The following is a 27,323-nucleotide window of genomic DNA, read 5'->3' as shown; positions in this document are numbered from 1 at the left end:
AGCCTAGTGCTGCGTGTAGCCGTCAATGGTGATCTTGGGGTGTTCCCAGCAAAACGGTTCAGCCAATGTGTCTGGGGTGCACGGCTGGAGGCGTTCCAGCTGCGTGTTTTAGAGTGCGATCACGCGTGCGCTGGCTGCTTGAACGGGCGCTGCCGTGGCACTCTGACAGGTCCAATGACGAGCTATGCAGGGGACCCAGAGAGTGAAGGGCTCTCAATCCGGCGGACAGGTATGGGACAGAGCTATTGTGGTACGGGGCCGGGGTCCATGTAATCGAGGGAGCATTCCAGGAGCACACAGAACCATGTTTGATAGCGAGATGCTACCGAGACGCGCTGCCCATGCTGCTGGGAGTCGAGTGTGGTTCTACAAGCGGTGCCGGGGTTCGTTCAGTGAGCCCGCGGGAGGTGAGAGCAGCAGCGTGGCAGTCACGGGTGCGGCGTCGCGTCGAGCGCGGAAGGCGCGACACGATAGGGCAGTGGGGTGATACAGCGCGTGCAGTCACGGTCAGCGCTGGGGCAGGTGCGATGGGCGATAGCGATGTCGATGGCGATGGGCGATGGGAGATGATCGTCTGGGGAGGCCGGCTACGAGTCGCGACGGAGCGCGCGGTCGAGGCGATGGAGGCGCTGCTGGGCTTGACGAGCGGCCAGGGCACTTGCAGCGCTGTGTGCAGTTGAGAGTGGGCTCGCGGCGTCGGGCGCTGGTCGTGTGCGGTATATTGGAGCTCGCTGCAAGATGCGCGCAGATGCGATTCCCCGCAATTGGCTGTTCGAGGTTTGCTGGAAGGTGCAGCCCACGCAGCTGCCTCGGTCCCTGTCGACCGGTAAGCCGCTTGCTTGGCCGGCCGCTAGCCCGCAGTCACGCACTTCTGCTTCACTATTTGACGTCGCTAGCACTTCAGCCACTCTGGGGCTGCTGTCTGCCACATGATCGTCGTCAATACATAGGTGGATCGCGGTCAGTCCATCTTTGCAGATTGGGCACCCTGCTGCAGACGGCCCTGCCCAGTCACTCGCAATTCCCACCGCGACACCTCATGCCACACAGCGCATCCCCAAAAAGCAAGCAGCCGGCATGCCCAAAGTGCCTCAAACTCGGCTATGAGGCATGCATGCAGTGTGGGATGCGAGGCCTTGGCGTTGGTTCTCACTGGCGTATCCCCAGCCTATGGGCGCGCTCGTATCACCAACTACCATCACTCGCTACGCTTCGCGAGCGCTGTGTGCCCTCACTGTCTCCCTCACCGTGTCTCTGGCCTGCCGACCACGTTTCCTCGCACGCCGGTGCACCGCCCCCGGCAACGGTACCATCCGCAGCCGCTTTCGTCTCTTGTGCATCCGTTGTCCCTCGAGCTGGCGTGGCCGCCCTCGTGGCGCTCATGTTCCGTCGCACAAGGGCCCGGCCAGCCTGCTTCATGTGGTCTCACGTGTGGGCGCAAATTCCTTGATTCAATAAAATTCTTTCGCATCAAACTGCCGTGTCACTCGCTATTATTAGTCCTCTTCCAGTCAAGTCTGCCACATGCCCTCGCGTCGCTTCCATGCCCACTATGCTGATGCATATCGACTGCCTCCCCTGAGCCGCTTGCCATATCGAAAGAACAAGATTGGAAATCTGCAACACTATACGTTAGTGGTTCCCACGACCATTCTCTTGGGTCTCTTACGGTGCCATAGCCAGCGCAAGGAACGCAAGTAGAGTAGTTGCCCACTGGTAGCCGAGATCTTTTCCAAATCAGTGACCGCTCTTTCATCATGGTGTGCCGTCCTAGGGACTTACTGTTGTACATCTGAACACCAAATAGTCTATGTCGTTAATTAGTAATGAAGTCTGCCCCAACGTTGGTGCTAGCTTACGGGAAAGCCGCAGCAAAGTACGACCGCGCGAAGCTGTTGGCCGCGAGAGCCGATGCAGCGTAGACAGGGTACTGTTCGGCGAGGTCACTATCTCTGCACCCAAGAGCCTGGTCCGACTTCGGTGCGTGGTGGGACTTACAGCTTCCACCAAGAATGTAAAGACCCCTGAATAGACCCAGATGACACTACGTCACGGAATACGGTCAGTGAGCTGTTCATCGACGACACCTGAAGCGTCTAAAAGAAGAAACCTACCCAAGGCCAAATACTGCTGAAAAGATAATTGGAACTGCAGTGTCATGGTCAGTTATTATTGCGACTGGACAATATGCACGATGATGTCGTACCTATCCAGTGAACCTGCGGAAGCCGGGATGTTAGCCATGGAATCTTCCATGCCAGTAAAATTCTAAACTTACTGAGGAGTATGTCGTCCACCCAAACCCTGCATACGTGTGATTAGAAGCTTGTTCGAGGCGAGGCCATGCAGTGGCTTACCAAAGAGTGCGACAGGGACGACCCAGGCCCCAACAATAGTCGAAGGGAGCCGAAACTCAGGTTCCGAACCTCCGGGCTCGCCTCCTTGCTCCTCGCGTTGCTGCACGAGCCTGCCGTATATCCTTCTCCAGAGAGGGTCCGTGGAGACACCCGCGAGCATGCCAACCAACAGACCCAAGAATGCGAGTCCAACCTGCGAGATGCTGAAGCCATGGTTGTTGCCGAATACGAGAGGAAAGGCGCCAAAGAAGAGGTACAGGATACCCAACAAGATTGCCGACAAGATGCAAAGACTCAAGCACTAGATCACAACAGTCAGTCCACCAATCACGGCTTGACTAAGCGCGGAGACCCACCATAGGCTCGAAGAATAGAAGTTGAAACGGGCGGATGCATGACCACAGCACGGTTTTGGCGATAGATCTGTCCATCTTCTCAATTGGCGCTATCCACTCTGGGTTGCCAGTTTCTTTTCGCAGTCGAATCGCCTTTCGACGGAGCAAGACGGGGTGGTACGTCTCAGGCACGAAAAGAACGATTAGGCAAAGCTACCAGGCTAGCATTAGTCTCTGGTACACATGGTGTGCAGCACAACCTTACCTGAACTCCAGACCAGATGATGAGAACATAGAAACACCTGATTGCGTGTCAACACCAATCGCCGATTTCTCCGCAAGAGCTGATCGACGGCACACTCGATACGAGTATCAGGGGTAGATGCTGCCAGCTCGGCCAACGCCATCGCAGCTGCAGGTGCAGTGTCGCAAGGTGGGGATAGTGGGCCTGGAATAAGCACTTACCATCTCCATGTAGTATTTTCCACGATGAAGCCTCCTATCAGAGGACCAACCTCTGGCCCAACAAACGGGCTGGCTGTGTAGACCATCATAGGTGCAGATAGCTCCTACACTTACGTCAGATATAGACGGCTAGCGAGCCTCGAATGTACTGACGTGTTTCCCGAACATGTCACCAACAGTCCCTCCAGCAACACTGAGGAAGGCTGAGCCAGCTAGGCCGTCCAAGAAGCGCGCAACCAACATCGTCTGGATGTTCTGTGCCACGGCGCATGGTATCATCCAGATGAGGAAGAATGTGAACGAGCAGATATAGATTGGCCTTCGACCGTAGAACTGGATCTTGTTAGTCGATCACGGGTACGGCGAAGTGCCGTTAATTCCCGGCAGCTGTACGCACCTCCGAGAGTGGACTTAGAATCATCGGTCCTGCGCCGAGTCCCGCAACAAACATAGATAGACCAAGCGTGCACACTAAGCGCGAGGCCCCAAACTCAGGCTCCAGCTGACTATACGTCGACGTATATAGCGATGAGGTGCATGTCCTACATTTAGCAATCGTTAGTTTGTGCGCCCGCAACGGTTCGTATATGGAGTTGATGACGTACACGCATAGTGAACTACTGGCGCATATCAACACGATGAGCCATCTTCGTAGTTTGCCCATGCTCCGTGGATTCTCTGGGTCGGCGTCACCATCCCAGGTCACGAGGTACGGTTGCTCTGTTACAGGGCCGGGTCGGGAGTCGCTTGGGCCTTTGGCATTGGCTTCTGCGTCGAGGCATGTGTAGCCATCTCCTCCAGCTCTCGAGTGATGCGATCTGACAGTCTTCAGACTCCTACCGTCTTGCGAACGTCTGCTTTGGCTGCGGCCTCTTTCAGCTGATGCGTTATTCTCCTTCGTTGGAGACTGCATAGCTCCGTCATGACGATCAGCTTTCTCTTCGTCGATGTCGGCAGCAGATACTCCTCTCTTCTCGTACTCGCTTGACGCGCTGTCTTCATGTTGTTCGCGGGCCGAGCCAAAGCTCGTTCTTTCTTTCGACTCCATTCTGACGTGTCTCGCCGTCGCTCTGGGTGTTGGAATGAAACGCAAGGTCCGACGAGTACCAAAATCAACAACGACACGCCAATCTTTCAGAAACTGCTCCACTCTAGAAACGACTAATTGCCGCTCGGATATAACTCGCTAAGGTTCTCAAAGAACCCCTGATGACAAACCCTGGTTATGCGAAGCGATGCAGGTCCAACAGGCGAAGGAATGAAGTGGGAATACCGCGGCAAGAAGGGATACTGTATACTCTAGAAGCAGACATCGCGCTTCGACTAAGCTTTCAAACCGCGCCGCGGCGATCGGCCCAAAGGCTCTGGAGCCACTCGTGCGCAGAGTGGGGTGGCGTCTTCCTGCCATAACGGCGCCAGTCTGTCTAGATTGCTGGGGTGCGTATGTGCGTCATCCGGCTAAGACATCTGCTAGGGTTCTGACATGAACATGTTGATCAGCATGCTGGTATGTAATGCGGATTTAACGCGCGAGTGCCGACGATGAATTCTATGGCAGACGCACACATCGATTTGGAGATACAACACCGTCGTCCTTCGTGAGCGGCCTTCCGACGGTACTTCCGACAGCGATTCCGACGGTGCGATTCATGTCTTCGCCCTTGAATTGCCGCGATCGGCGCAAGACCTGCCGATGGCAAAGACTAGCGGGCCGTAATTAGCAAAACCATCCGTTCGGAAAAGCATTTGCCCTGGTCCCTGGAAAATGCTATGTGACAACGTCTTTCAACCTCACGTTGCCCATTTCAAACATTCGCAGAAGGTCACATACCGTATCTCCGTGTTGTAGCCCGTTGCAGCCATCAATCGTGTTGGAGTTGTTGTGCAACTAGCTTGCAAGGGCGCACCTGCCCACCACGATTGCCACTAACTCCAAACCCCGAGACCACGAGGCATCTCGTTCTGGCTTTGAAAGCAGAACGCAACATATAAGCTTTGTAAAATTTCATCTGCTTATGCAGGTGTGGTGTTTTCAGTGTAAGGATGACATCAGACATAAGCTTCTGACATCCATATCCGGACTGCCGCAATAACGGCACCACGTGGGAAATGCACTAGGGGAGATGACGGGCGTTGGTAAGGAAAAAGAAAACATGAAGCCCTTCTTCCAGACGTTTCTAGGTAGCGCCTTGAGCGCGCAAATAATACGCGAGTACGCCGCCGATGGAATGGCTGATGCATGTCTCTCTGGATTTGTCGTGGATGGCAATTTGGTGGAAGGGCGTTGCGCATTCGATACATGTGTAATAGTCCGCCTCATTGATATCAGGTAAGCCATCAAATCTCGATCACTGATTCAATGCGCCCCATAGTGGCTCTTCTGATCAATCGGTATCAGGACAGAATAGGTCTGCATTGACCGGAAAGCTGAACATGACGAGTTGAGCGATGCGGCGGTGGTGATCTGCTCGGGTTATTCGAATCGGAACTATGCGAATTAGAACTTCATTCATACGTCAAGTTAATGATACATTATCACAAGGCTGGAGTTTTGAAGGGAATCTCGCGGTTCCTAGCTGTACCTAAGAGGTTTAATGCTCGCAGCCTATGCGCTGGTTGTGCATCCATGACATTAAGCAAATAGAGCAGTGTCTATCCATGCAAGTCTTGTTAAACGATTCTTCTTATTCTATTTCCTACTAACATGTATGACGTGCACTGAGTTTACCGACCGTGATTGTGATCACTCTTGTTCGATGAAATATTCGGTGCTCGTTCGAGTGATGCGCAGTTGAGATGTACACAGCGATGCACAATAGGAGACAGTCCACAGCATGTAATCATACAAGCAGAATGTTAGCTAGACGATATCTCCTAAACGTTGCCTTCTACATGAATGCGTGAAATCTAGAATGCGTATCATAGCTGGCAACTCATGCCTTGCCAATCCATGAATCGTGACATTCAAACTCCATGATGCTGCCCTATTCCTGCCTCACGGCCATACTCCCCTTCCCCATACCCCGAATCGTGCCTTCATCGTAAACCACACCTGTCACGAACCATCAGGCCCTTCTTCCCCAACGCGTGCCACTTGCCATCCAAAGAGCCCCCATGCCATCGAAACGAGCAGCCACCCTCAGTGCCATAGCAAGCGCATCTGAACACTGGCAAGAAGCCCGCCGTCCCAAGCCCCCTACAAAACCCCGTCCTCGCCCCCAACACCACCTTTTCTCCTTCATCCCACTTGCATTCGTTTTCGCCCTTTCCTTTCCTTTCCTTGCACAGTGCACTGTGACATGCTAACATGAGGGCTCCTGAGGGATAGCATGAGGGCTACTGAGGGTTTTTGAGGGCTACTGAGGGATACCACCCGCTCCTTGGCCTTCGTGGTCTAAAGATAGATTATCTGCGCTACGATGCTCTTCCATAGCATACGTGGTCATCAGGGTCGGGCAGATCAAAGACCTTATCGCAGCTTTTGGACCCAGAGTGTCTTCGGATGCATTGACGGTGTTCCAGTTGTTTCTGAAGGTGACATTTCTCTTGGGTGTTCAGATTAGTGCGAGAGCGCGAAATGGCATCTTTCTTTCCAATCTTGCTCATTCCCCTTCTCTGTGATGATGTGATGATGTGATGTGACTTCCTTGCCTTTGTCTTTTTCTTTGCTGGTGATCCGGGGTCCGCCAATGCTGTGTGTTGGTGACTGACGGATTGTGGGTTGGGTAATCGCTCTTGCGTTCTAGAAAAGACTAGTACGGCAACGATGACGCATGCGGTACGCATGGTCGCCGCCGCCAAGGCGACCTCGGGATGCAACAAGAAGGTGAACATGCTAAACATGGATTGGATGCTAAGATTTCGGCGTGTGATAAGACTTCGATGAGTATAACATAGCCTATTGGAGTGCGCAGTGCGTAGATGTAAATGCTGTGTATGATGGTCGATTTGACTGGGTCGTCGCTTTGCGCCATCGCAGTGCCAACGGAAGAAGTGGATCATTGCTATGCCATGGTATCACGGCCCGTGTTACGATACGATGCATTTGAGCGTTCATACCATGGTTATACCGCCCCACACCCAGCATTCAGGAATATAAAAAGCCCTTGCATCCCCGCCTTCACCTTTCCTATTGAATGGAGTTATCCTATCATTCGGTGGCAGAACACCGAAAAAAATCTTCCTTCTGTCAAACCCCCATATGCCTGAGCAGCCACAGCCACCAAGAAACACACTACTCAAAGCCCCTTTCTTACTTGGTTAGAATGCGTGGTTCTGGATAAGTGTCCTTGATGGACTTGAACTCAACAGGCCGACATGAAATCATCGGAGGCGGTGATGATAACTACAGATGGACAGGCATCTCTCCAAGGAGGGGATCCACAAGTCCGAAACTGAAAATATCTGAGCCTCAAAACTAGATAGTGGGGAAGTTGGGAGGGTAATGGACGGGTGGGGTCTCATGGTGGGCGCGACGATGCTCTGGGGAGGTGGATATTGAGTTGCGGTTTGCCGCATACATGCTGTTGAAAGTTGATAAGTTGCTACGGCATTAGACAATGTATACCTCAGACTCAAGAAATATTCTTGAACAACGTTCTTGCAAAATGCGATACGAAATGTAGTAAAATCACTCACAAGAAGTGGCATAGCAAGGAAAACAGTTCATTTGATCCAATCTCGTCATAACCACCGCGTCCAGCGCGTATATCCTAGTAATAAGGCCCAGGAGTAGGTTCCCAGTAGTGGCTATCTAAACATTCCTCACGACCGCACGCCTCGTAGCCATGCGTCATGATTCTGTTGAAGGTGCCGCGGCGCTGGAAGCAGTGTCTGCACAGCGCGTTCCTCTTCCAGTCGTCGCCATGGGGGTTCTTGTATATGGAGATGTCGTGCCGGAGTTCGTCGCTCGTATCCATCAAGTGTAGTGGTCTTAGGTAGCTGGGGGTTTCAGGGGGTTCAGGGGACCCTGACGTATACCTTCGCGTGTCGTGTCGTTCAGGTGTTCCTGATCGAGGTATTGTAGGCGCCAGGGTTCGTTTTGGTGAGTCGCTCCGCAGCTTCTTGGTCTGATGTCGTCGCCCGGCTGTCTCTTGGCTTCTCTCTCGCTTGCGTGCTTCGCGATGTCAGCGCCTGGGTATGGTCAAAAATTTGGATGTACGTACGACACGTGACCCAGGAACTCTGATCTGAAGGCACAGTTGAGTCCGTCAGCGCTGAGCTCGGAACCGTCGTCTCAGTTGAAGCTGAAGTCACTGCCGAAGTCGGAGGCTCAGCAGGTGAAGGCATGGACGATATATCAGAGTCGCAGAAGAGAAGTGGCGACTTGGAGGGGTCGATATCCTCCCCAGTGGCATCTGGCTGAGTTATGAAGCGCGAAAGTGGGATCTGTAGGCTCCTGAGTGTTGGTCGGGGCGGTCGGGGCGTATCCTTTGTAGGGCCATCTTGTGACCTGATTTCGTCGAGGAGCAGACGTAGGAAGGATGTCGACGGCGCGGCACCGCTTGGGGGCTTGGAGGTGGGCCGGAGGACGGGTGTAGGCATCTTGATGTTCACAGATTGTGATAGGCGATGCAGCTGGTAATGGAGCTAATGGTAGCGCAATAAGATTGGGACGGGACTGGATGATGTGAGGTGAAGGAGACGCATGACGGAGGATTTGAAGTTCTTGAGTTGATGTCGTGCGTGGGGAAGGTGTCAAGGAAACAACAGAAGAGGCAGCTACGATGCCGTCACATGCGACTGCCGCGTATAGGCCTCCATTGGATGCACGTGTCAGCGAGAGAGAAGTTACGTCGGGTCTACACAGCAAACGGATCATGATGAAGTGAGATTCGCTACGAGATGCCACATAGCTCTCACCTGATATGGAATACTACAAGCCTCGTCTATCATGCAGAGGCCGTTCCGTTGCGCCTGTTCGTATCGTGCATTGGTCGTGTTGCTCATGTCTCGGACATCTCGGTGTCCTCAGCCTTGGCCAGGCCGTGCTCCTTCAGCAGAGCATCGATCTCGTCCGCTCCCCACAGGTGGTGGTAGATCTTGCCCTCCTTTGTCCTTCCTACTGTCGCAAATTCAACTATGCATTGTTAGTACTCTCCCGAAATAGTAGTGAGATGATGAACGTACTCTTCTCGCTGCTCAGCTTAGTCGAGTCCATGGTCTTGCTGAGCACCTTGACTGCAAGCCCGCACGCTTCCTTCAGATCGCACTCCTCCTTGTAGTCCTGCTTCAACAAGCTCTGCGCAGAGGCGTTGTTCGCGCCGACACTGGTAGCCTTCCAGCCGCCGTAGTTGCCACTGGGGTTACTCTGGTAGAGCTGGAACTGGCGCTGGGGGTCCCATCCTGCGTAGATGAATGACACACCGAACGGTCGGAGACCTCCGTGCTGCGTGTAACCCTGCTTGAGATCGCATAAGCGGCGGACAAGCTGCTCGCAGGGAATATCTTCGTTGTAGGTGAGGAGGTAGCGTTGGGCGTTTTGACGGGCGTAGTTGATGAGGATGTTGGCGTCGGCGGTCATTCCTGCTACGGCGCAGATCATGTTACTGAAAGGACATTAGTCATGATATTAAGATGTTGACGGTCCACGCACTCGTTCAAGATGTACAGCTTCTCGGCCGATGTGTCTTGCTCCAACAACTTGCTGGTGACCTTCCTCTCTGCGGCGAGCACGATGCCATCCTGGGCCAAGATACCTAGCGCTGTTCCGGCGTGCGAGATGGCTTCGAGGGCATATTCGACTTGGTAGAGGCGACCTTCGGGGGAGAAGATGGTCGTCTATGCACCGTTAGCAGTGTCCTGGCCGTGGTTGCGGGTATATCGTACCCTGGAGTCGTATCTCCGTGACATGATGGCGGTCTACTCTGGCGGTCTGGGTGGTATTGGGGGTGTAGACAGCAGTGGGCGAGGGAGAGGGCGGCGGGGAAGTCGGGGCGTGGGCTGGTGTTGATGAGAGCTCCAGGCACAAGCTCCTACGCAGCGCGTCGGCGATTCAGGCTGCTTGGCGCCGACCAGTTTTTGGATCGCGCGCGCAACACCAACTTTCCCATCACCAACTCTTTTCGCAAGACTTGAATAGCTTCAATTCCTAGCTGCACGCGACATCACAATGTCGGACATACCGGTGCGACCGCCTGCACCAGCTGCACCGCTTCCCCCAGGCTGGACAGAGCACAAGGCGCCCTCAGGTAGCTACAGCTCCTACTTGCGTCATATGCTTCCGCTAACATCACAGGCCACTCGTACTACTACAATGCCGAATTAAATAAGTCGACATATACGCGACCTGTTGCAGAGGTTCCGCAATACCATAATCCAACGCCGCCACCTGCACCCGCACCCTACAACGCGCCTTCGAATTACGGCCTTGGCCACGATAGTCAGACAGCGCAAACTGCCTCCCAGCCTCAGCCTTCAATCAACGACTTCATCTTCGCGAGCGCGCCGAAGCAATTCCCCAAACATGGCGGGGCGCATCAACAAGCAAGAGGTGGGCATCGTGGAGGGATGCGCGGAGGGCAGAACAGCTTCAACGACCGAAGAAGAGACCGCGATGATAGGCCAAAGCATCGCCAGGACATACCAAACTGCGCGCCATGGGTTCTGGTCAAGACAAAGTTCGGACGACGTTTTGTGTGGAACAAGGACACGAATGAGAGTTTCTGGAAGTTCCCGCCCAATGTCATGACTGCCGTTGTCGAGTTCGATCGGAAGGAGCGCGAAAAGAAGGAACGCAGGGAACGGGGCGAGCCAAGCGATGTGGAAGAGGAGAACGATGCTATGGCTGAGATCGAGGCGGAGCTGGCAGAAGCGGAAGAGGAGGTAGAGATAGTCGAAGTGGACGGCGAGGAGGGTATGGAGAACGATGAGGAGTATGAAGAGGTGGAGGTCACGGACGATGAGGGTGAGGCGTCAGGGCATGCACAGAAACGACAGCGCACCGAAGAACCGTCTGGAGACCCACAACCCGAGGAAGACGATGATCTTGCATGGCAACTGGCACAAATGGAGGAGATGGAGATGGATCAGGGCTACGACGATCAATTCGACGAGGAGGAGCCTGCTTTGTCCGAAGAAGACTGCAAAGCGCTGTTCAAGGAGCTCCTCGAGGATACCAAAGTCAGCCCATTTGCACCCTGGGACAAGATTATAGAGGACGGTGTGTTATTTGACGACGACCGATACAAGGCTCTCCCGAACATGGCAGCGCGTAAAGAATGCTTCAACGAATGGTCGCGAGATAAAGCCCAGTTCCTCAAGGAAGAGAAAGCCCGGCAAGCGAAACGAGACCCTCGGATACCGTACCTGGCCTTCCTCGACAAACATGCAACACCAAAGCTCTACTGGCCAGAGTTTCGCCGGAAATACAAGAAAGAACCTGAGCTCAAGGATACCAAGCTCCCAGACAAAGACAAAGAGAAGCTATACCGCGACCACATCAAGCGTCTGGCCATGCGATCGTCCGCCCTGAAATCCGATCTGTCGGCGCTCTTGCGGGCTCAGCCTCTCGCGCTCCTCAACCGCTCTACAACCATCGATACCCTACCCTCCGCCGTACTAAGCGATCTCTGCTACATCTCTCTCCCACCATCGACACGCGAAGGCCTCATCAACACATACATCTCCACACTACCACCCGCACCTGAAGGCGTCGTCTACTCCGCCGAAGAAGAAGCAGAACGCGCGAAGAAGTGGGCCGAGCGCGAACGACGCGAGAAAGCGCTCGCAGACCGCGAGAGGCGTGTTCGTGAGGAGAAGAGAAAGCAAGAGCGCGATCTAGCCTATGGGAAAGGCAGGTTACGCGAAGAAGAAGCCGAGATTGAGCGAGCGATGAATGTAGGGAAAGAGGGCTTGAAGAGTTATCTGAAAGAGTAGATACCCATGCACGTAATACATATGCTGAACTTCAACTTACATCGATGTTATCAAGATAATACTTGCATATTGAGGGTTTTCAGAGTTTGGTTCCGCAGTCAGTCTACCGGTGGTACGCCTTACAATCCCCCTCTTCATCATACGTCCGCGTAAGTCTCATCCCCACATGCTCACCCACGCCCATGCACATCCTGCACCACGTATATAATCCCCTCCAGCTCCCCTTCTCCTTCCTCCAACTACTCTTCCCATCACCCCAGACCCAAACATCCTCCTCGTGAGAGATGTATGAATTGATGTTTGGCTCTTCCTACCCCTTGTCCCCCCTACAAGAGTAGTCCCGAAAAAAGCGTTGAATGCGACATAACCCCTACTGGTGGTTTAATCGTCTTCAAGACTTGATGGGATATGAAAGAGTTTGATGGAGGATATATTTCTTCGAAAGCATTTCTCCATCGGATTCTTTTCGGTCTGGGTGTGAGCGAGGCGGTGATGAAAAGGACAATGAACAAATCATCCTGACGAGTTACTGATTCAGAGTAGGTAACGGTTGTTCTATATACATTTCTGAGCCTCGGGTTGATGTCGGTGTTGCTGATGGCACGGTGGTTATTTGATTTTCCATACGTATCCGTAGTAATGAAAGACTTGTAGAATTGTCGGAAGACGTTCTTTCGATGTTCGCTTTTGAATTTCAAGATACACTATAATCTCAGTATTTTCGCTGTTCCGTGAGAGCGTGTTGATTGGGACTGGCGACGTTAATCCCGTCATTCTATTCATCAGAAATGTCGGTCTTGGTGTCGGGCTGAGTGGAGTGAGTGGGGACGGCAGAGATCGGGTGAGATGAGATGAGATGGGATGCAGGTGGGACCTGAGTGGAGGTTGCATGTATTCACGGCGATACTTTGTCTTGGCCTATGCTCGTGTTTACGAGAGGTATCTCGCTTTTCGTGAGTTGGTCTTAGTGTTCTCGTGCTCGCGTTCTACGGCGTCACTGCTTACCGCGATGGGAAAGTTATCTTGAATGCTATCGATCACAGCCTCTCGTTCTGTTTCTCATTCTCATTCGGAGTCACGGTTCCAATCAGAGTTCTCGCTTTCGGATCCTTCCCACGTCTCCACCGTACTCATACTCAAACCTTCCTTGGCGATATCAACCTTACATCCATGATCCCTCGATCGCCGCAGGGACAATAACTCTCTATCACTAATCTCGTCTTCCCAACTGCCCAACTATAGTAATTTCGCGCCCATCCATCGATTCCAGCATCGGATTCGCATCCTTCCGCCGTGGGTAACCCCTGTATCCACCGACACGTTACCTCCAAGAAAAATAAGTAATCATCCGAAATCCCACGCCATAGCCTCATTCTCCACACCTTAACCTACAGTGCCTTACCTCCAAGACCTCCCCAAACAAGTAATCCATTGATCACAGCACCGCATTCGCATTCCCTTCCGCCAAAAACCCTATCTTCGTATCCGGGAGTTGAGATAAAGGAAGGAGTAGCGTACCAGTGCGTTGGTTTGTTCGCGAGTCTCGTGTGGTAGGAGCGGGTGTCTTACAAGGAACCGTGCCCAGGCTCGCTTTCGCTTTGGCTCCCGATTACTGATTACATGAGGACTACGCTAAGGGAAGGTGCCGCGCAACATCGGTGTGTGCGGTTGTTCGCGGTCGGTGGTTTTGCTTTAGCTGCGTTGTTTCTTCTACGAATACGAAACGACTGCATGCGGTAGTTGCTGGAGGAGGTGTCGATGACAGTCTCGCGTTCGCGTTGGGGGGGTTCTGCTCGAGCAGTGCGTATGAGGGTGCTAGTGGGTGTAGTGTAGGTTGGAATAACGGCTCATGACGATGACGCGAGGGCCTTGAATCTCGGTCTCGTTCTTATTCTCTTTCTCATTCTGTTTCTGTCATTTGCTGGGAGTCTAACTCGGTTCATCGTATTGCTCCCGACTCTTGCGCAGATGATGAGGCCTTCCCTAGACATCTCTAAGAGGAGGAATACGTTACGTGGATACATGGATCCGCAGACACTCGAGCTGAGCGCTCCAGGCGGAACGGCGTCGAAGGAGTCTAGATGCGATACTGATCTTCCGCTATTTGCGTCTTGATCCGCTTCCCTGCATGCGAAGTGCGAAGTACGATGCGTAAACTGTATGGTGCTGCGTTGGCATCGCACATGTCAACATACGCCTGCCGGTCACTCTCCCGTGCGTGGGACACCGGCGAGACGCTTGCGAGCCAATCGCAATTCTGGCGCTAGAACGGCTTTCCCCGTTAGGCAACTACTCAGAGACCATCGATCGCGGCAGAAAGGGCACTGCGGGGCTCCCAGCCCTGTGGAACCAATTGCAACGTCGCCGGCAGGGATAGGCACCGCATGCGGTAATTCGCGCGAGCGGTCGTAGATCACGGCAGTCTTGGCAAACAGGGCAGTGTGGAGCCGCTACTGGCCCTACAGGGCCAATCGCAAGTGCGAGGCAGGGCTGGCGACCCCGTTGGGAAGGTTTGCAAAAACCGTCGATTCCACCCACAGGAAGGGCACTGGCCCTGTGGAGCCAATGGCGGCCGCCAGACAGGGCTGGGTTACTCGGATAGGTATGTTTGTGAGGGAGCTGTTGATCGCGGTGGCCGCGAGTGAAGTAAGGGCCACGAGGTGACGACCCGAGACCTCGGGTCTAGGTTGCCTCTCGTTTGTACTTCTTCTGTGAACCTTGGAAGTATTGGTCTCACCGTGCAATGTTCTGAACCAGCGAGCTGCATTCGAAAAGATACTTCATGTAGAAAGTTCACGGTTGGCCATCGATTACAGACAGATGCCCGCACCAAGTTCTTTATGCACTGCATCACTTCCGGTCTTCCGTACCTCCCTGTTCCTCCTTGTCCGCTTCAGAACTTCGAGCTGCAGCTGCGAAGATACCTCATCTGGAAAGTTTATGACTTGCCATTGATTACAGCGTGACACTATGCATGTCCAGGTCGGCGTGCTTGCATGAGTACGACAAGTCTTCTCAACTGCTGTGCCCTCCTAGTACCACCTTGCCCGCTCCAGACCAGCAAGCTGCAGATGAGAAACTACTGTATCTAGTAAGTTCTCAGTTGACTGTTGATTCCCAGGGTGTGACACCGCGTTTTCCTCCTCTGTTTGTGCTCCCTCAACACATTCAACATACCGTTTCGAGCAACATCGTAGCCGCGTGTCGATGCCTGCGTTCCACACCTGGGCACCACCTGGGCACGGAACACCGCAGCATGTCACTAACACGACATGTGCAATTGTCACTACCCCGCCAATTCTACTCAACACAGCAATTTCCAAGTGAGTGTTGATCGTAGGTCCTGCAGTTCGTCCACGTCAATTGTCACGCAACAGTTATACAGCGTCTGTCCCTCCCGTCCCTACCCCGCCAACTCTACTACATTCAGTAACTTCTAAGTATACTGTTGATCCTAGATCCTCCTGCGAGCCATGCACAGCCGGCATAATTAGGCATCAATCTACCTAGTCAAAGCAAGAGTCACACAGCATGCATGCGCGCACCTCCGTTGCATCACACGTTACACCCCGTGCCAACACACTCAATATACCGGAAGCAGTAACTTGACGCAAAGGTATGGATCTATGGATGTGGCATGGACACAACCCGCATATGCGCCATTCCGGTGCCAAGAAGCTCAACGCACTGTATCGAGTAGGTCGAGGGAAGAGTGTAGATTGCAGTTGCATATAAAGACATCGGGGATGCGGAAATGCACCTTATCCACCCTTCTGCATGCCGCGTCATGGTCACGAAGAGGGGTGATTTGCGCATTCCTGTGTACCCAGGTAGGTAGGTACCTAGGTATGATGCCTGTGTGTGGGAGTCTACCTGCAGATATGCCGGTGAACGGGGCGAGGATTAAGGTTCGTCACCGATGAGAGTATGAGTTGGACAAGGGTAGACGAAGGAGGGGTTGTTGCATTACTACATATAGTAAGAAAAGTCAAAAAAGCCAGAAAACCGTAGATTACAGCGAACTGTCAATCTCGCTTACCGCATGGCCTCAAGAGATCACTTGATGAAAAAAGGCTTAGCTGGAGGCCTGACACCGCATAGCATGCACTACCACCATCAGCTAGCCAGGTTACACAAAGCAGTGCGAGGAGCCATCATTTTGAACGAAACAGTATGTGTATTTTGGAACAGAAAGAAGCAATGAGCGTACACGTAAACAATGAGGTAAATGGATGGCAGAAACCGTCTCTGCCTCATCGCATGGGACAAACAGGGTACACCACATGTGGGTATCAAATACAAGAGAAAGAGAGCGCCGCCCACACTTCCGCATACCGGCCTCGCCCTGCCTTGTTACAAGAAACCCTGTACATCCATCCAAGCGCCTCAAAACACCGAACCTGAAAACCCCCGCTCCTCCTCTCGAATTCAGCGCTTGTGAATGCGCAAAGAGGCCAGCGCTCCTGATACCCTTACCTACGGGGCCCCAGATGGCTGTACCTGCTGTTGGCCATTCGACTCGGTCTTCGAGCGGAGGTGGTTCGTGAGAACTGTGATGTTGTCGCGTGCTTCCGGTACCGTTTCGACGATATGCCTCAGGTTGATCATCTGCAGTTCCGAGACTACAGAGTTTTGGGACAAACTAGATCCCAAGATCGTGACAATGACTGGCGCATCGATATATGGACCGAGAATCTCAAGTGCCTTGGGGATCTGGTGATGCGGCGGGCCGTTAACGGGTGGCGTGGGTTGTTGGACTGGGACCATGTTTGCAGGCGGTGCGGCGAACGGGTTGCCGTATTGGCCTGATGGGTAGGCAGCACTGACAGGCGAGAACTGAGGTGCGTGAGGGTTGCTAAGCGGCGATGGGCCGTTGTTGAGAACAGGCGGGGCGACTTGACCAGTTGCAATCTCTTGTTCTGGGTATCGCTCGAAGTGTTGGGTAGGTGGAAGCTGAGGCTTGATCTCGGGAAGCTTGGCAACCATGGCTAGGATTAACATGTGTTCCTTGCGAGGGGTCTCGATAGTGCAGTACTCGAGCATGTCGATGAAAGGAGGGAGGTTGCTGCCGCCCTCCTCAATGGGGATGACGTAGAGGTCGCGCAGGATGTCATTGTCTTCGACAGGTACCACTCCCCATCTGCCCCGTGAGTGGAAGTACTCATACAGATGGTCCATGATGGTGCGTCCATCCGTTGTAACAGGGCTGACGGCCAGGATGGAAACTTCATGGCTCTCGGTGTGACCAATGTTCTGGATGTAGTCGTTTCCCTTTGCGCTTTCGATGCGACCTTGGATCGCCACAGTGTTGGTCAGCAGCTTCTCCCATGGCACGATCTGGCCGAAGTCACCACCAGCGACGAATCTAGCGACCGCATCGAAAGGCTCCATTGACTGCATGTTGATGGAGCCCTGCCAGCAAACAGTCGGGTCCGAGGAGTATCCTGACATCTCAACATCATTGTCTTCGTCTTTGAGCAAACGGTCGACGTCGGCGTCATCAACTGCAGCCGGAGGCTTGTCTTGCATGTGCATTGAGCTTTGGCGGCGCTGTAGGAAGGCCTGCTGATCATGCTGTGGCGATCGAACTTTGTCGAAGACAGAGTTGATGTCGAAGTTGGCCGATGCTCGTCGCGCGTGCTCAGACTGGGCCGTGTCAATCTCTGTAGGTCTTCGTGATACACCTGCGGGACTCTCTGGAGGGCGTGTTCCGGATGGTGACTGCATCGCAGTGTCCTCTGTGATGCTCTCTCGTTCGCGGAGTGTGGGCTGCTTAAAGTCGTCATGGTCGTTCTCGAAGTTGTCTTCGCCGACAATCTCCTCGCCCTTGTGTGTCTTGCGTAGTCGCGGTCCGGCCTCCTCGGTTAGGATCATCTGCTTCTCGGCTGCTTCGCGCATGGCGGCGTATTCACGTTGCTTGTCCTCGCTCGCCATCTCTCCAGCCTCCATACTGACTAGATCATCAGCTTTCAAGCTTCCAGAGAGGAGGCGATCCACAAGCACCGTGTTCTTCTTGACATTGAACATGATGGTACGAATCTTGGTGAAGTATGGCGAAGACGATCCAGTAGGTTCGCCGTAGAGGTTGAAAGCGGCATGGCTCATTTCGAGGGTGTACTTGGTGGCGAGGGATTTGGCAGTCTGTCCATCCGGTATGCGGAAAGCCCTGGTCTCCGAGGCGGTGCTGATCAACGGTGCAAGTGTGTCCCGAAGCTTCTCTGCCACAGCCTTTTGGTTTTGCGGGAGCGAGTCGATGTCGCCGACTGGGGCCGACTGGGGGGTAGGCTTGCTCTCGTGGTGGCTGGACTTTCTGCGCTTCTTGCTCGCGTTGGCCTTTTCAGTGGCAGGCTCATGGCGACGCTTCTCACCAAGTGGCGATTGTGGCTGACTCGTCTCCTGTTTACAGGTGTGAGCGTGCGACAGTTTGTTTAGTGTACAATGACACACCTTTGACTCTGCATGTCCGTTGGAGGCCTCTGGTGTAGGCACAGTGAGGGGGGCAGGCGTGGGCGTGGGAGCCTCGGCTGGGGCCTGAGCGGTTTGTGAGGGCGTGGCCGACTGCTGAGGCGTGCTGGCCTTCTCGGAGACGGCCTCCTGCTTGACGTCGCTGGGGCGGGGCTTGGGCTTGGAGCCCTTCTTGCGCGCCCACGGTCTCTCTCCACGCGCCATGGCAGCGAGCAGCTCGGTGTGGTCTTCGGGCTTGCATTGCTCGCAGTAGTAGTTCTTGCCCTCCCAGAAGTCGCCCTCGGGAAGGCCGAGGCACTTGTTGTGTTGCCAGGCTTCGCAGCTGTCGCAGCAGATCATCTGGCGTCCGCGGATGTCGCGCTGGTCGCCGCAGACGCAGCGGATGATGGCGTCCTCCTCTTCCTCATCTTGCTGGGAGGACTGCGTCGACTGCGCGCGCTGTGACTGAGCCTTTGCTTGTCCCTTCTTGCTTTGCGCCTGTCCCTTCTTCTCCGGAACTGGTGGCGCCTTGGCCTTGGGAGCGGGGGAGGGCTCGTCGAGGGAATCTGCGTTCTTGGTGTGGTGGCCCTTGTTGGCACGGCCGGAGCGGCGGATCTCGTCTGCAGTGGCAATATCAGCATCAGTGTGAGGGTTGGGGGTGCGCGTGCGCGTGGTGGTGCGGGTGCCATGAGGGGCGCGACTCAGTGGCTTGATGCGACGGATGCGCGTAGATGGTGTCTGCTTACCGGCCATGGTGTCGGACACGGGTGATGGGCTCAATATAGACGATACCACGAGTGCAGCTTATGCTATTGCGGAACAAGATTCAAAAAGTCTCTACGGAAGCCCCAATCCTGCCTTACGCGCGTCGCACTGCGGACAGACGGACACCAAGTATGGAGCCGCCTCTAACTAGTAAACGAGCGCGAGCGAGCGCTCCTGCCCAACTGCACAGACAGAAGGCGCGATGCGTTGTGCGACTGCCGGTTATGAGTCGCAACTGCCTCTTGCGCGTACCTGCCGAATGCGGAGCCGGTGCCGCGCGGTGTGTGGGCGCAAAAGAGATGTCAGCCGCGAGGGATGGAAGCTCAATACATGCGCTGGGTCGTGAGCGCACTAGAAGACAGCAGTGGGCGGGTGCGGGTTGCCAGTGGGAGTCGCAATGTGTCGTGTGGTGTCGGACTGAGTGGTGTCAGTGAGGAGGTGGAGCTTTGACACAGCGTTTTGCCGACGCCTTGGCTGCCGTAATCCTGGCCACTAGCGAGCTGTGGACCCTTTGCGCGGCTGGCGTCAGAGCTACTGGGAGCAGCGCCAGCCAGTCTCAACAAGAACAAGGACACTGGCGGAATCGCACACTATAGGCACCTACACGACGACCCATATTTCCAAAAGAGCAAGAACCACCTGCATCACCATGGCCGACGCACGAGCTCTTTTGCGACAACAGCGCGCAGCACGGCAGCAGGCGCAAAAGCCCCAAAAGCAATCGGCAGCTCCTGCGACGGCACCCGCGTCGAAAAAGCGCAAGGCTACAGACGAGACAGTGGAGGAGAGGAAACGCACGCGAACCGAGGAGGAGGCTGGTGTACCAGCGGGCTTCTTCGATGCTGGAGCTGCAAAGGATGGAGAGGAAGCCGCGCCGGCACCTGCAGACCAGAAAAGCGCGCCAACACCAGATACCCAGCCCCCAGAGGCACCCAAGGCGCCTGAGCCCCAACTCGATCCCACAGCCCAAGCAGAGCTCGATGCCTTCCTGAACGAGATGAACGCCGAGAAGCCCATGTCACCACCGCCCAAGAGATCCGCCTACTCGGGCGCTGTCATCGAGGCCGCGCCCATGACAGCCGCCCAGATCGCCGCACAAGCACGAGAAGACCAGAGTGCACAACGCGCAAGGAGGGACGAGGAGATGGAGGGCGAGAAAGAGGATGCTGCGCGGGCGCTCGAAGACGAATTCGAGGAGATGGAAGGCCTTGAAGAGAGGGTGAAGCGGCTACGGGAACAGAGGGAAGCATTGCGATCCAAGTCTGGAGCACCAGTCGAGGCAGAGAGCGTTGCGCCAGCGCCTCAAGCCGTCGAAGAAGATGGCGAGAGCGAGTCCGACGACGAAGACTGGGACGACTGGAGGTTCCGTCCCGCTTGATTTCTTCAACTACATTGCATATAACAGGCTTTCTGGTGGTCAGCGCATGTACTATATTGTAGCATTACACCATTGTGATACCCGGGGAGGCGTTTCCAAGCAGCAATGCGTTCAGTCCAAGCAGGGTTGTCCTTGTCATACAAATACGACATCACATAGAGACAATTATCTATCTTGCTTTTCCAACACTTCGAACGACTTGCAGCCCAAACCAAACCCCTGACATGTGAGATGGCGGTATCGAGTGCCAAGGCGAGCGTCATTGGTGAGAAACCAAACGCTTCAGGCACGAATGAGACAACCTAACCCCACTCACCCACTTCCACTCTCGACTGACACGTGCCCTCGCGAGTTACTGCTCTTTCTTAGACACACGCGTTGAAATACGACTCGGCACCCCCAACACGAACTCCGCACACGGCATCCTACCCCACAATGTCGCGACGGCCCAACCCTGCCGCTGATCGGGCGGAACAGAATCGCGCCACGCTCAAGAACTTGGTGAAGCTCGAGGGCAACAAGACATGCTCCGACTGCAAGAGGAACAAGCGTGAGTTATACAGAATTTCAGAATAATGCGCCTTTACTGACAGCTACCGCAGACCCACGATGGGCCAGCTGGAACTTGGGCGTCTTCATCTGCATTCGGTGCTCGGGCATCCACCGTGGCATGGGAACACATATCAGCAAAGTCAAGTCGGTCGACCTCGATACCTGGACCGACGAGCAACTCCAGAGCGTGCTGAAATGGGGCAATGCGCGAGCGAACAAGTACTGGGAGTCGAAACTGGCGCCTGGCCATGTGCCGTCCGAGGCAAAGATTGAGAACTTCATTCGCACAAAGTACGAGTCGAAGCGATGGGTCATGGAGGGACCTATGCCCGATCCCTCGACTTTAGAGGCGGACGATGACGATATTGTGAGTGGCCAGGCTAGCTGCACGGGATAGCAACTAACAAAGTATAGCCATTGAAGAAGGTTCAGGAGAAGGTCCAAATAGAACGCTCCGCATCGCAACGCCTAGCTCAGAGCTCCAGCCAGCCTCCCCCTCCCCCGCGACAAGCACAGCCGTCGCCAACCATCGACCTTTTCGGCGACGACCCCGTTCCTCAGCGACCGAGCACCGGACCCCCGATTGCAGCCAGAGGGCCTCCCAAGGCAGAGACAGCCCCACCGAAACAGAACAAGGCAGGCGATTCGTTGTTGGGATTGGACTTCCTCGGCGGGTCGTCTTCTGCGGCACCATCTCGTCCATCTAGCACAGGTCCTGCTGCAGCAGCGCCGTCCAGACCAGATCTCAAGCAGTCCATCTTATCGCTATACGCTTCCAAGCCTGCCGCACCACCCCAGCCCCAGCAGCATGCACGTCAAGACTCATTCGGCGGACTGGCGTCGCCCCAAGGCCAGCAATCGCCCCAACAGTCGGCCTTTGGTGGCATGAACGATGCCTTTAGCAGTCTGTCTTTCAACCCTGCCCCAGCAGCTAAACCCTCACCTTTCTCCGGCCTCGACAGCTTCTCCAGCGCAAAGTCACCGCCTTCAACCTCTTCCTCCAACATGTTTGGTGGTGGCGGCAACTTCTTTGATTCCAAGCCTGCTCCCCAGACCCAATCGCAGAGCCGCACAATGAGTCCGTCGGGCGGTATGGCTGACTTCAGCGCTTTCTCTTCTCCCGCCCCATCCAAGCCTGCAGCTCCTGCAGCAAGCGGCATGAACGACCTTTTGGACCTGTCTATGCCCTCTGCACCGGCGCCTGCACCAAGGGTCACTTCCCCACCACTCGCATCGCCACAAGCGAGCTCAGCATTCAATCTGTCTTCACCAGCACCAGCACCCGCTCCCAAAGCTGCGCCCGCCCCTGCGACCGTAAACTACTCAGGGTTCTCGAACATGGACGCATGGGGTAGCAACGACGTCTGGGGTTCTTCTGCCCCTAGCCAGCCCGCGGCTCCATCCACAACATCACACGCTCAGCCTACAACCCCCGGCTGGGGCGCTCCACAAGTAACCCAAGACGACGATTTCGGTGGTTGGAGCAGTGCCGCACCTACCACAACCACGCAGACGACTACTACAACTCACACCACGACCACTCAAAGTAAGCCTGCAGGAGGATTCGGTGGTGGTAGCGATGATCTCTTCTCGAATGTTTGGGAATAGAAGTGGTGTATTGGATCGGTGATTGCATGCTACACGTACTTTAATTCGTATCCTTCAGAGCGTGAAACAAGATGCGGCTCTGGATGGAGTGTAATGTACATAGTATGATGTTTATAGACCGCTGAATCGAAACCACAATAGACATGCCCCCAAAACACCAGATATGCATATGACCCGTGCCGTGCCCTCTGTGACACGTAATTCCTGCCTGCCCATCCCGTAACCTTTGCCAGCATTCCCATGTTGTCGCCTGCGTTCTCAACCTTATGCCCTCTCCCAGCCTTTTCCCGCGACGTCGCACCGCGACCATCCTGTGACATGTTCCTGTATAAACTCCCATCTTCACGCACTCTACCTTTCCTCAAAAGATCAAATGCCAAATCCAATACAACACCACCACCGTCCCTATTATTATCCCCGCCAACTTCAGAATCGCGACTTTGTTCCCCGATGAAGCCATGCGTGTGAGGCGTGTAGCGGATCCTTTGAGTGATGTGCCGAAGGAGGAGAAGGTGTCGCTCTATAGCATAAGATGTTAGCGGGCGTGTAGTGGGTGTTGAAAGTCGAGATAGAGGCGGCTTGTTGGACCATTACCAGGACGGATCAGGGGGTATTGCAGGGACATATGGGGGTGGAATTCCGTGAAGGGCGTGCTCCTTGTTGGACTGTTCATGGGAATAGAGGCTTATGTAGAGAATGGAAGTGATGTGACGGAAGACGTTGCGTGAATGCGCAGGAGATGCGCAGGTAACGTACTGTGCTGTCGATGACATGTTGATCGCGCGCATTATCGTAGATATCTATCGTCACGCCCCGCAGCGCAGAAACTTTCGAGGCGAGTTCATCGAGGCGGGAATTGTTCTGTTGTTCGCGCTCGTAGGCTTGCGACATCGTTGCGGGTTGTTGGAGGCGCCGGCCTGAGTTTCGTGGGCTTTTGGGGTTGGGACGGTTGTTTGTCAAGGTGCGTGCGGTCGCGTCAATACGGAGTGTAAAAGGCTTCTTTCTCGGGCTTGCTGGGTGCTGAGAGTGTCTTCGAGGCGGTCTCGGGATCGTCTGGCAGCCTTCATACGCGACTTGCCATGGCCCCGAGTGACGTTCGGGCGCCAAGGGACCCTGAAGGAATGGGGCTAGCGTCAATGGGCGGGTTCACGCGTGCCCACGCGGGTCTGGGGAAGCTGCGCTCCGCCCATTCTGCAACTCCTATGTAATCGCCGTCTTGTTGTCATTTTCATTTCGTCTCGCAGAATCGCACAGCTTCGCAGATGCATCAGGCTTTACCGATGCCCTCCCACCTTGTAAAGCATCATGCGGGCGCCTAAAGGCAGCAACAGCAAAGTACTTCGACACCCCTTGCGCAGCACCCATCGACATCGGAGAACAGCGTACCTAGGTACTGTCATGTAGCACTACATCCAACGACAAAGCACCTGGAGATCAACATTCTGGAAGATACGGCTAAAGCCAGCTCTAACCTCTGATTCGCCCGTCCCTGCACGCCGCAGTCTCCAAGCATGAGAGATGCACACACGACAACCTAGTAGAGGCTGCGATTCTGCATGGCTTTCAACTCGAAACACTGCGGGGTCACTCACTCGCTGCAGTGTTCTGAAAATATGTGCCATGCATCTACTGCGCCGCAAAGCGCTGCATCGCTTGCCAGGGGAACAGCAACCATCACAGCGACGCCTCTCAGCTACTCGCTGCGGGGTAGGTGTAGTAAGTCGCTCAGCCTATATCTTTTGGAAGGCTTAGATATTTCGACTCCGTGGATGTGTATGCCCATAAATAGTATACGGATACTATCTGCGCCAGCCTTGCTTATCTCCCCACGGGTTCGGTCTCTTCATGGGGGCCATCATGATGGGGCCGAGACATTTCCGCATACCGGCACTGCTTGATCGTATCTGCGAAGTCAAGGCCGCAAGGCTGAGGTTGAGAGCGCAGTCTGAGTACATCCACAGTCTCACCACAACGGCGAGATGCATACACTTCTCGTATCCACTCCTTGGCTTTGGATCTGCCTTCTCTCTACTCCCCTCAGTACTCCAATAACACCCTGCTTACCGTCCCTACCACTCATAGTCCTCCCCCAATCTACCGGGGAATGTATCGTAGCCTGCATGTCTTATTACCGGGAGACACACACACAAAGTACAAAGTAGGTCACGATTACCGTCGCAGATGTACCAGAGCCTAGTCGATGTAAGTCCGAAGGATGCTCTTCCTTACAGTATCGCCGGTTCTGGTATGGTGCTGGTGGCGAAGCAGTGTACTGAAGCATTTTCGGTTGCATCCCGCATATTCGGCCCCCGGTTGTGCCACGCCGCAAAGCCTCGTGCCGTCTGATGGTACATACCCGGATGTACTGTGGTGGGGTGAGGGAGGGTGGTGTATAAGTGAGTAGGTTTGGTCTCATGTCGATTGTAACAAATCTTGGTGTCTGACCATCTTCTTTCGTTCCATTTCAGCCTGATTTTGCTCCAGTCTCGGGCCTTTTGATTCATCGCTTCAATGGCTTCTCTTCGCGTCCTTCTCCTGTCATGTGCAATCGCATGGGCTGGTGCTGTAGCCGCATCGCTCGAGTCTGCGGTACAGGTTCGCAATACTCCTGGCACCACTACCGAGGATACATGGCATGCGATTCGGCGAGGGCTCGCCGTAGCTGGCCTACAGAAACGTCAAGACTTCACAGCTGAGCTACCTCTGGAGAGGAGCTGGAGCGGCGCCACCCTGCTGTCGGTGTAGGTACCCCGCCGAACTCATCTCGTGGCTCCGACGTTGCATGAAGCTAACGTTTGCTCTACAGCGAGGCGTCTAGTCAACTTCCTGAGAACAACAGAACCACGAATTCAGAGATCAAGGCTGGTATTACAGTCACATGCCAGACTTGCTACGTCAAAGGCCTTGCTAAGGCCGAACTCACAATTGGCGACAACTTCAATGCTAGCGACCTGATCGAAGGTGTTGTTGACGACATCAAGAACGATACCCTCGCCTTCGCCCATGATTTCACGGAGTATCTGAGCGACTATGCCGGTGGAGTGTACATCAATGTCCAGGACGGCTTTGACTCGGAGGACTTTGCCTTCCCAACATTCCCCTTCGACTTCAACATCACTGTGCCGGAGATCAAGGAAGCTAACTTACGCTTCCAATTCGATGGCATGGAGTTTTACCTAGAGATCGAAACTGCCTTGAGCGCTGGAGCTGCTTACGAAATCAACCTCTACGCTACCAATACTCCTGTTGGCATGAAGGTCGGCCCACTCATGCTCGGTTTGGTGCTCCAAGTTGACCTCATCTTGAAAGTGGATGGGGCGATCGACATTAGTAGCGGTTTCCACGTCAAGCTTGACGATGGTGTTGCGATGGACATCGCCATGTTCGGTGAATCTGTCTCAAACATGGTCTTGTAAGTACCCCTTAACCCCCACACCATTCCGTCTGGCGCCAAATTGTTGTAACTCTCTACTAACTTCTTGACAGCAACGGTGGTCAGTTCGAGTTCCTACCCGTCACAATTGTCAGCGCCAGCGCCTCTATTGCAGCTATACTCCGAGTCGGCGTACACTGCGGCATTGAAGTGGGCAAACCTGATATACCTACGCTACTGGATGTCGCAAATGTCAGTGCAACCGCGGGTGTGGAGCTCGCTCTTTTCGCGAACGTTGCGGAATTTGTCACGAACATCACTTACGTGCCTGATGACGACGACTGCAAGTTGAAGGTCATCCAAGAGTACAACCTTGCACTGGGTGCCTTGGCCGGAGCATCCATTGAGGTCGATATGCCCTTCATTGAGGCCATGACTTGGGGTCCAGTCGCAAGTGTAACTACAGCCATCTTCACCACAACGCTTGCTGAGGCATGCGCCATCGAAGCTACTAGCAAGCCCTCTGTGGAACCGTCACCCACGGGAGTCGACAAGCGAGAAGACCTCGAAACCATCACTCTGACGACCACGACTGTTACTACGGGTGTGAGCTGTAGGACCACGAACAAAGCCATGTGTCCAAACAACGAGCAAGTTTCCACCAAAGCAACGATCACACGGTCCCTCGTTACAGCTGTCCCTTCTGGCGAGACTCCCACGTTTCCCGAGACTGTGTTTACAAACGTGCCAGCGACTAAGAAGTTCGGTTCGCAAGTCAAGTCGATTAAGGCCATGACCGGTAGCCCGACGCCTTATGTCGCTCCACCCGACGAAGATGGTAGCGACGATGTCCATGATCTTGTTGATGGCTCGACTGGAGGTGTCAGCAACAAGGTCATTATTGGTGTGTGCGTCGGTTTAGTTCTGCCTATCCTGGCTGCTATAATCGGTGCTGTTATGTAAGTCTGACCTTTCGCGAGCATTGCGATACGAAAACAGATACTAATTCGGCGTGTTCTAGCTTCTTCCGTAGGCGCAAGAGGTATGCTGCTGTGGGCGGAACTCCTGCGCCCATGGTCGCTGAACCTTACACTGGCCATAACGACTATAAGGACCGAGTTGAGGAGTCGAAGTCCTCTAGTGGTGAAGTTGCGGAGATGCGCCGGTAA

At 54.4% G+C, this 27,323-nt stretch overlaps 7 protein-coding genes across 7 annotated transcripts; 4 read left to right on the top strand and 3 right to left on the bottom strand.

Moving 5' to 3' along the window:
* Positions 1–2,278: 2,278 nt before the first annotated feature.
* J4E83_010190 (uncharacterized protein) lies at positions 2,279–4,205 on the bottom strand (the record flags this gene model as incomplete). Its single annotated transcript, XM_049337072.1, has 8 exons — positions 2,279–2,304; positions 2,358–2,658; positions 2,714–2,905; positions 2,958–2,994; positions 3,158–3,261; positions 3,311–3,490; positions 3,555–3,699; positions 3,763–4,205. Coding segments are annotated over 8 exons (1,428 nt in total), but the record flags the coding sequence as incomplete, so codon positions are not given.
* Positions 4,206–9,102: 4,897 nt separating this feature from the next.
* On the bottom strand, positions 9,103–10,009 carry J4E83_010189 (uncharacterized protein; the record flags this gene model as incomplete). The annotated part of the gene is made up of 4 exons (XM_049337071.1): positions 9,103–9,236; positions 9,287–9,705; positions 9,753–9,937; positions 9,986–10,009. The coding sequence occupies 4 exons, from the start codon at positions 10,007–10,009 to the stop codon at positions 9,103–9,105; spliced, it is 762 nt and encodes a 253-aa protein (XP_049183773.1).
* A 259-nt stretch (positions 10,010–10,268) lies between these two features.
* J4E83_010188 (uncharacterized protein) lies at positions 10,269–12,034 on the top strand (the record flags this gene model as incomplete). Its single annotated transcript, XM_049337070.1, has 2 exons — positions 10,269–10,347; positions 10,395–12,034. The coding sequence occupies 2 exons, from the start codon at positions 10,269–10,271 to the stop codon at positions 12,032–12,034; spliced, it is 1,719 nt and encodes a 572-aa protein (XP_049183772.1).
* A 4,476-nt stretch (positions 12,035–16,510) lies between these two features.
* J4E83_010187 (uncharacterized protein) lies at positions 16,511–19,231 on the bottom strand (the record flags this gene model as incomplete). The annotated part of the gene is made up of 3 exons (XM_049337069.1): positions 16,511–18,430; positions 18,482–19,098; positions 19,225–19,231. 3 exons carry the CDS (start codon positions 19,229–19,231, stop codon positions 16,511–16,513), a joined length of 2,544 nt encoding a protein of 847 aa, XP_049183771.1.
* A 661-nt stretch (positions 19,232–19,892) lies between these two features.
* J4E83_010186 (uncharacterized protein) lies at positions 19,893–20,621 on the top strand (the record flags this gene model as incomplete). Its single annotated transcript, XM_049337068.1, has 1 exon — positions 19,893–20,621. The coding sequence occupies one exon, from the start codon at positions 19,893–19,895 to the stop codon at positions 20,619–20,621; it is 729 nt and encodes a 242-aa protein (XP_049183770.1).
* Positions 20,622–21,056: 435 nt separating this feature from the next.
* J4E83_010185 (uncharacterized protein) lies at positions 21,057–22,781 on the top strand (the record flags this gene model as incomplete). The annotated part of the gene is made up of 3 exons (XM_049337067.1): positions 21,057–21,171; positions 21,224–21,540; positions 21,588–22,781. The coding sequence occupies 3 exons, from the start codon at positions 21,057–21,059 to the stop codon at positions 22,779–22,781; spliced, it is 1,626 nt and encodes a 541-aa protein (XP_049183769.1).
* Positions 22,782–25,292: 2,511 nt separating this feature from the next.
* On the top strand, positions 25,293–27,117 carry J4E83_010184 (uncharacterized protein; the record flags this gene model as incomplete). Its single annotated transcript, XM_049337066.1, has 3 exons — positions 25,293–25,522; positions 25,588–26,193; positions 26,268–27,117. The coding sequence occupies 3 exons, from the start codon at positions 25,293–25,295 to the stop codon at positions 27,115–27,117; spliced, it is 1,686 nt and encodes a 561-aa protein (XP_049183768.1).
* Between the last annotated feature and the right edge of the window lie 206 nt (positions 27,118–27,323).

The sequence above is a fragment of the Alternaria metachromatica genome (assembly GCF_023757995.1).
Source record: "Alternaria metachromatica strain BMP 0045 chromosome Unknown scaffold_42, whole genome shotgun sequence".
NCBI classification, from domain to species: Eukaryota; Fungi; Ascomycota; class Dothideomycetes; order Pleosporales; family Pleosporaceae; genus Alternaria; species Alternaria metachromatica.
The sequence above is the reverse complement of the archived record's forward strand: the minus strand, read 5'-3'. Positions and strand labels throughout refer to the sequence as shown.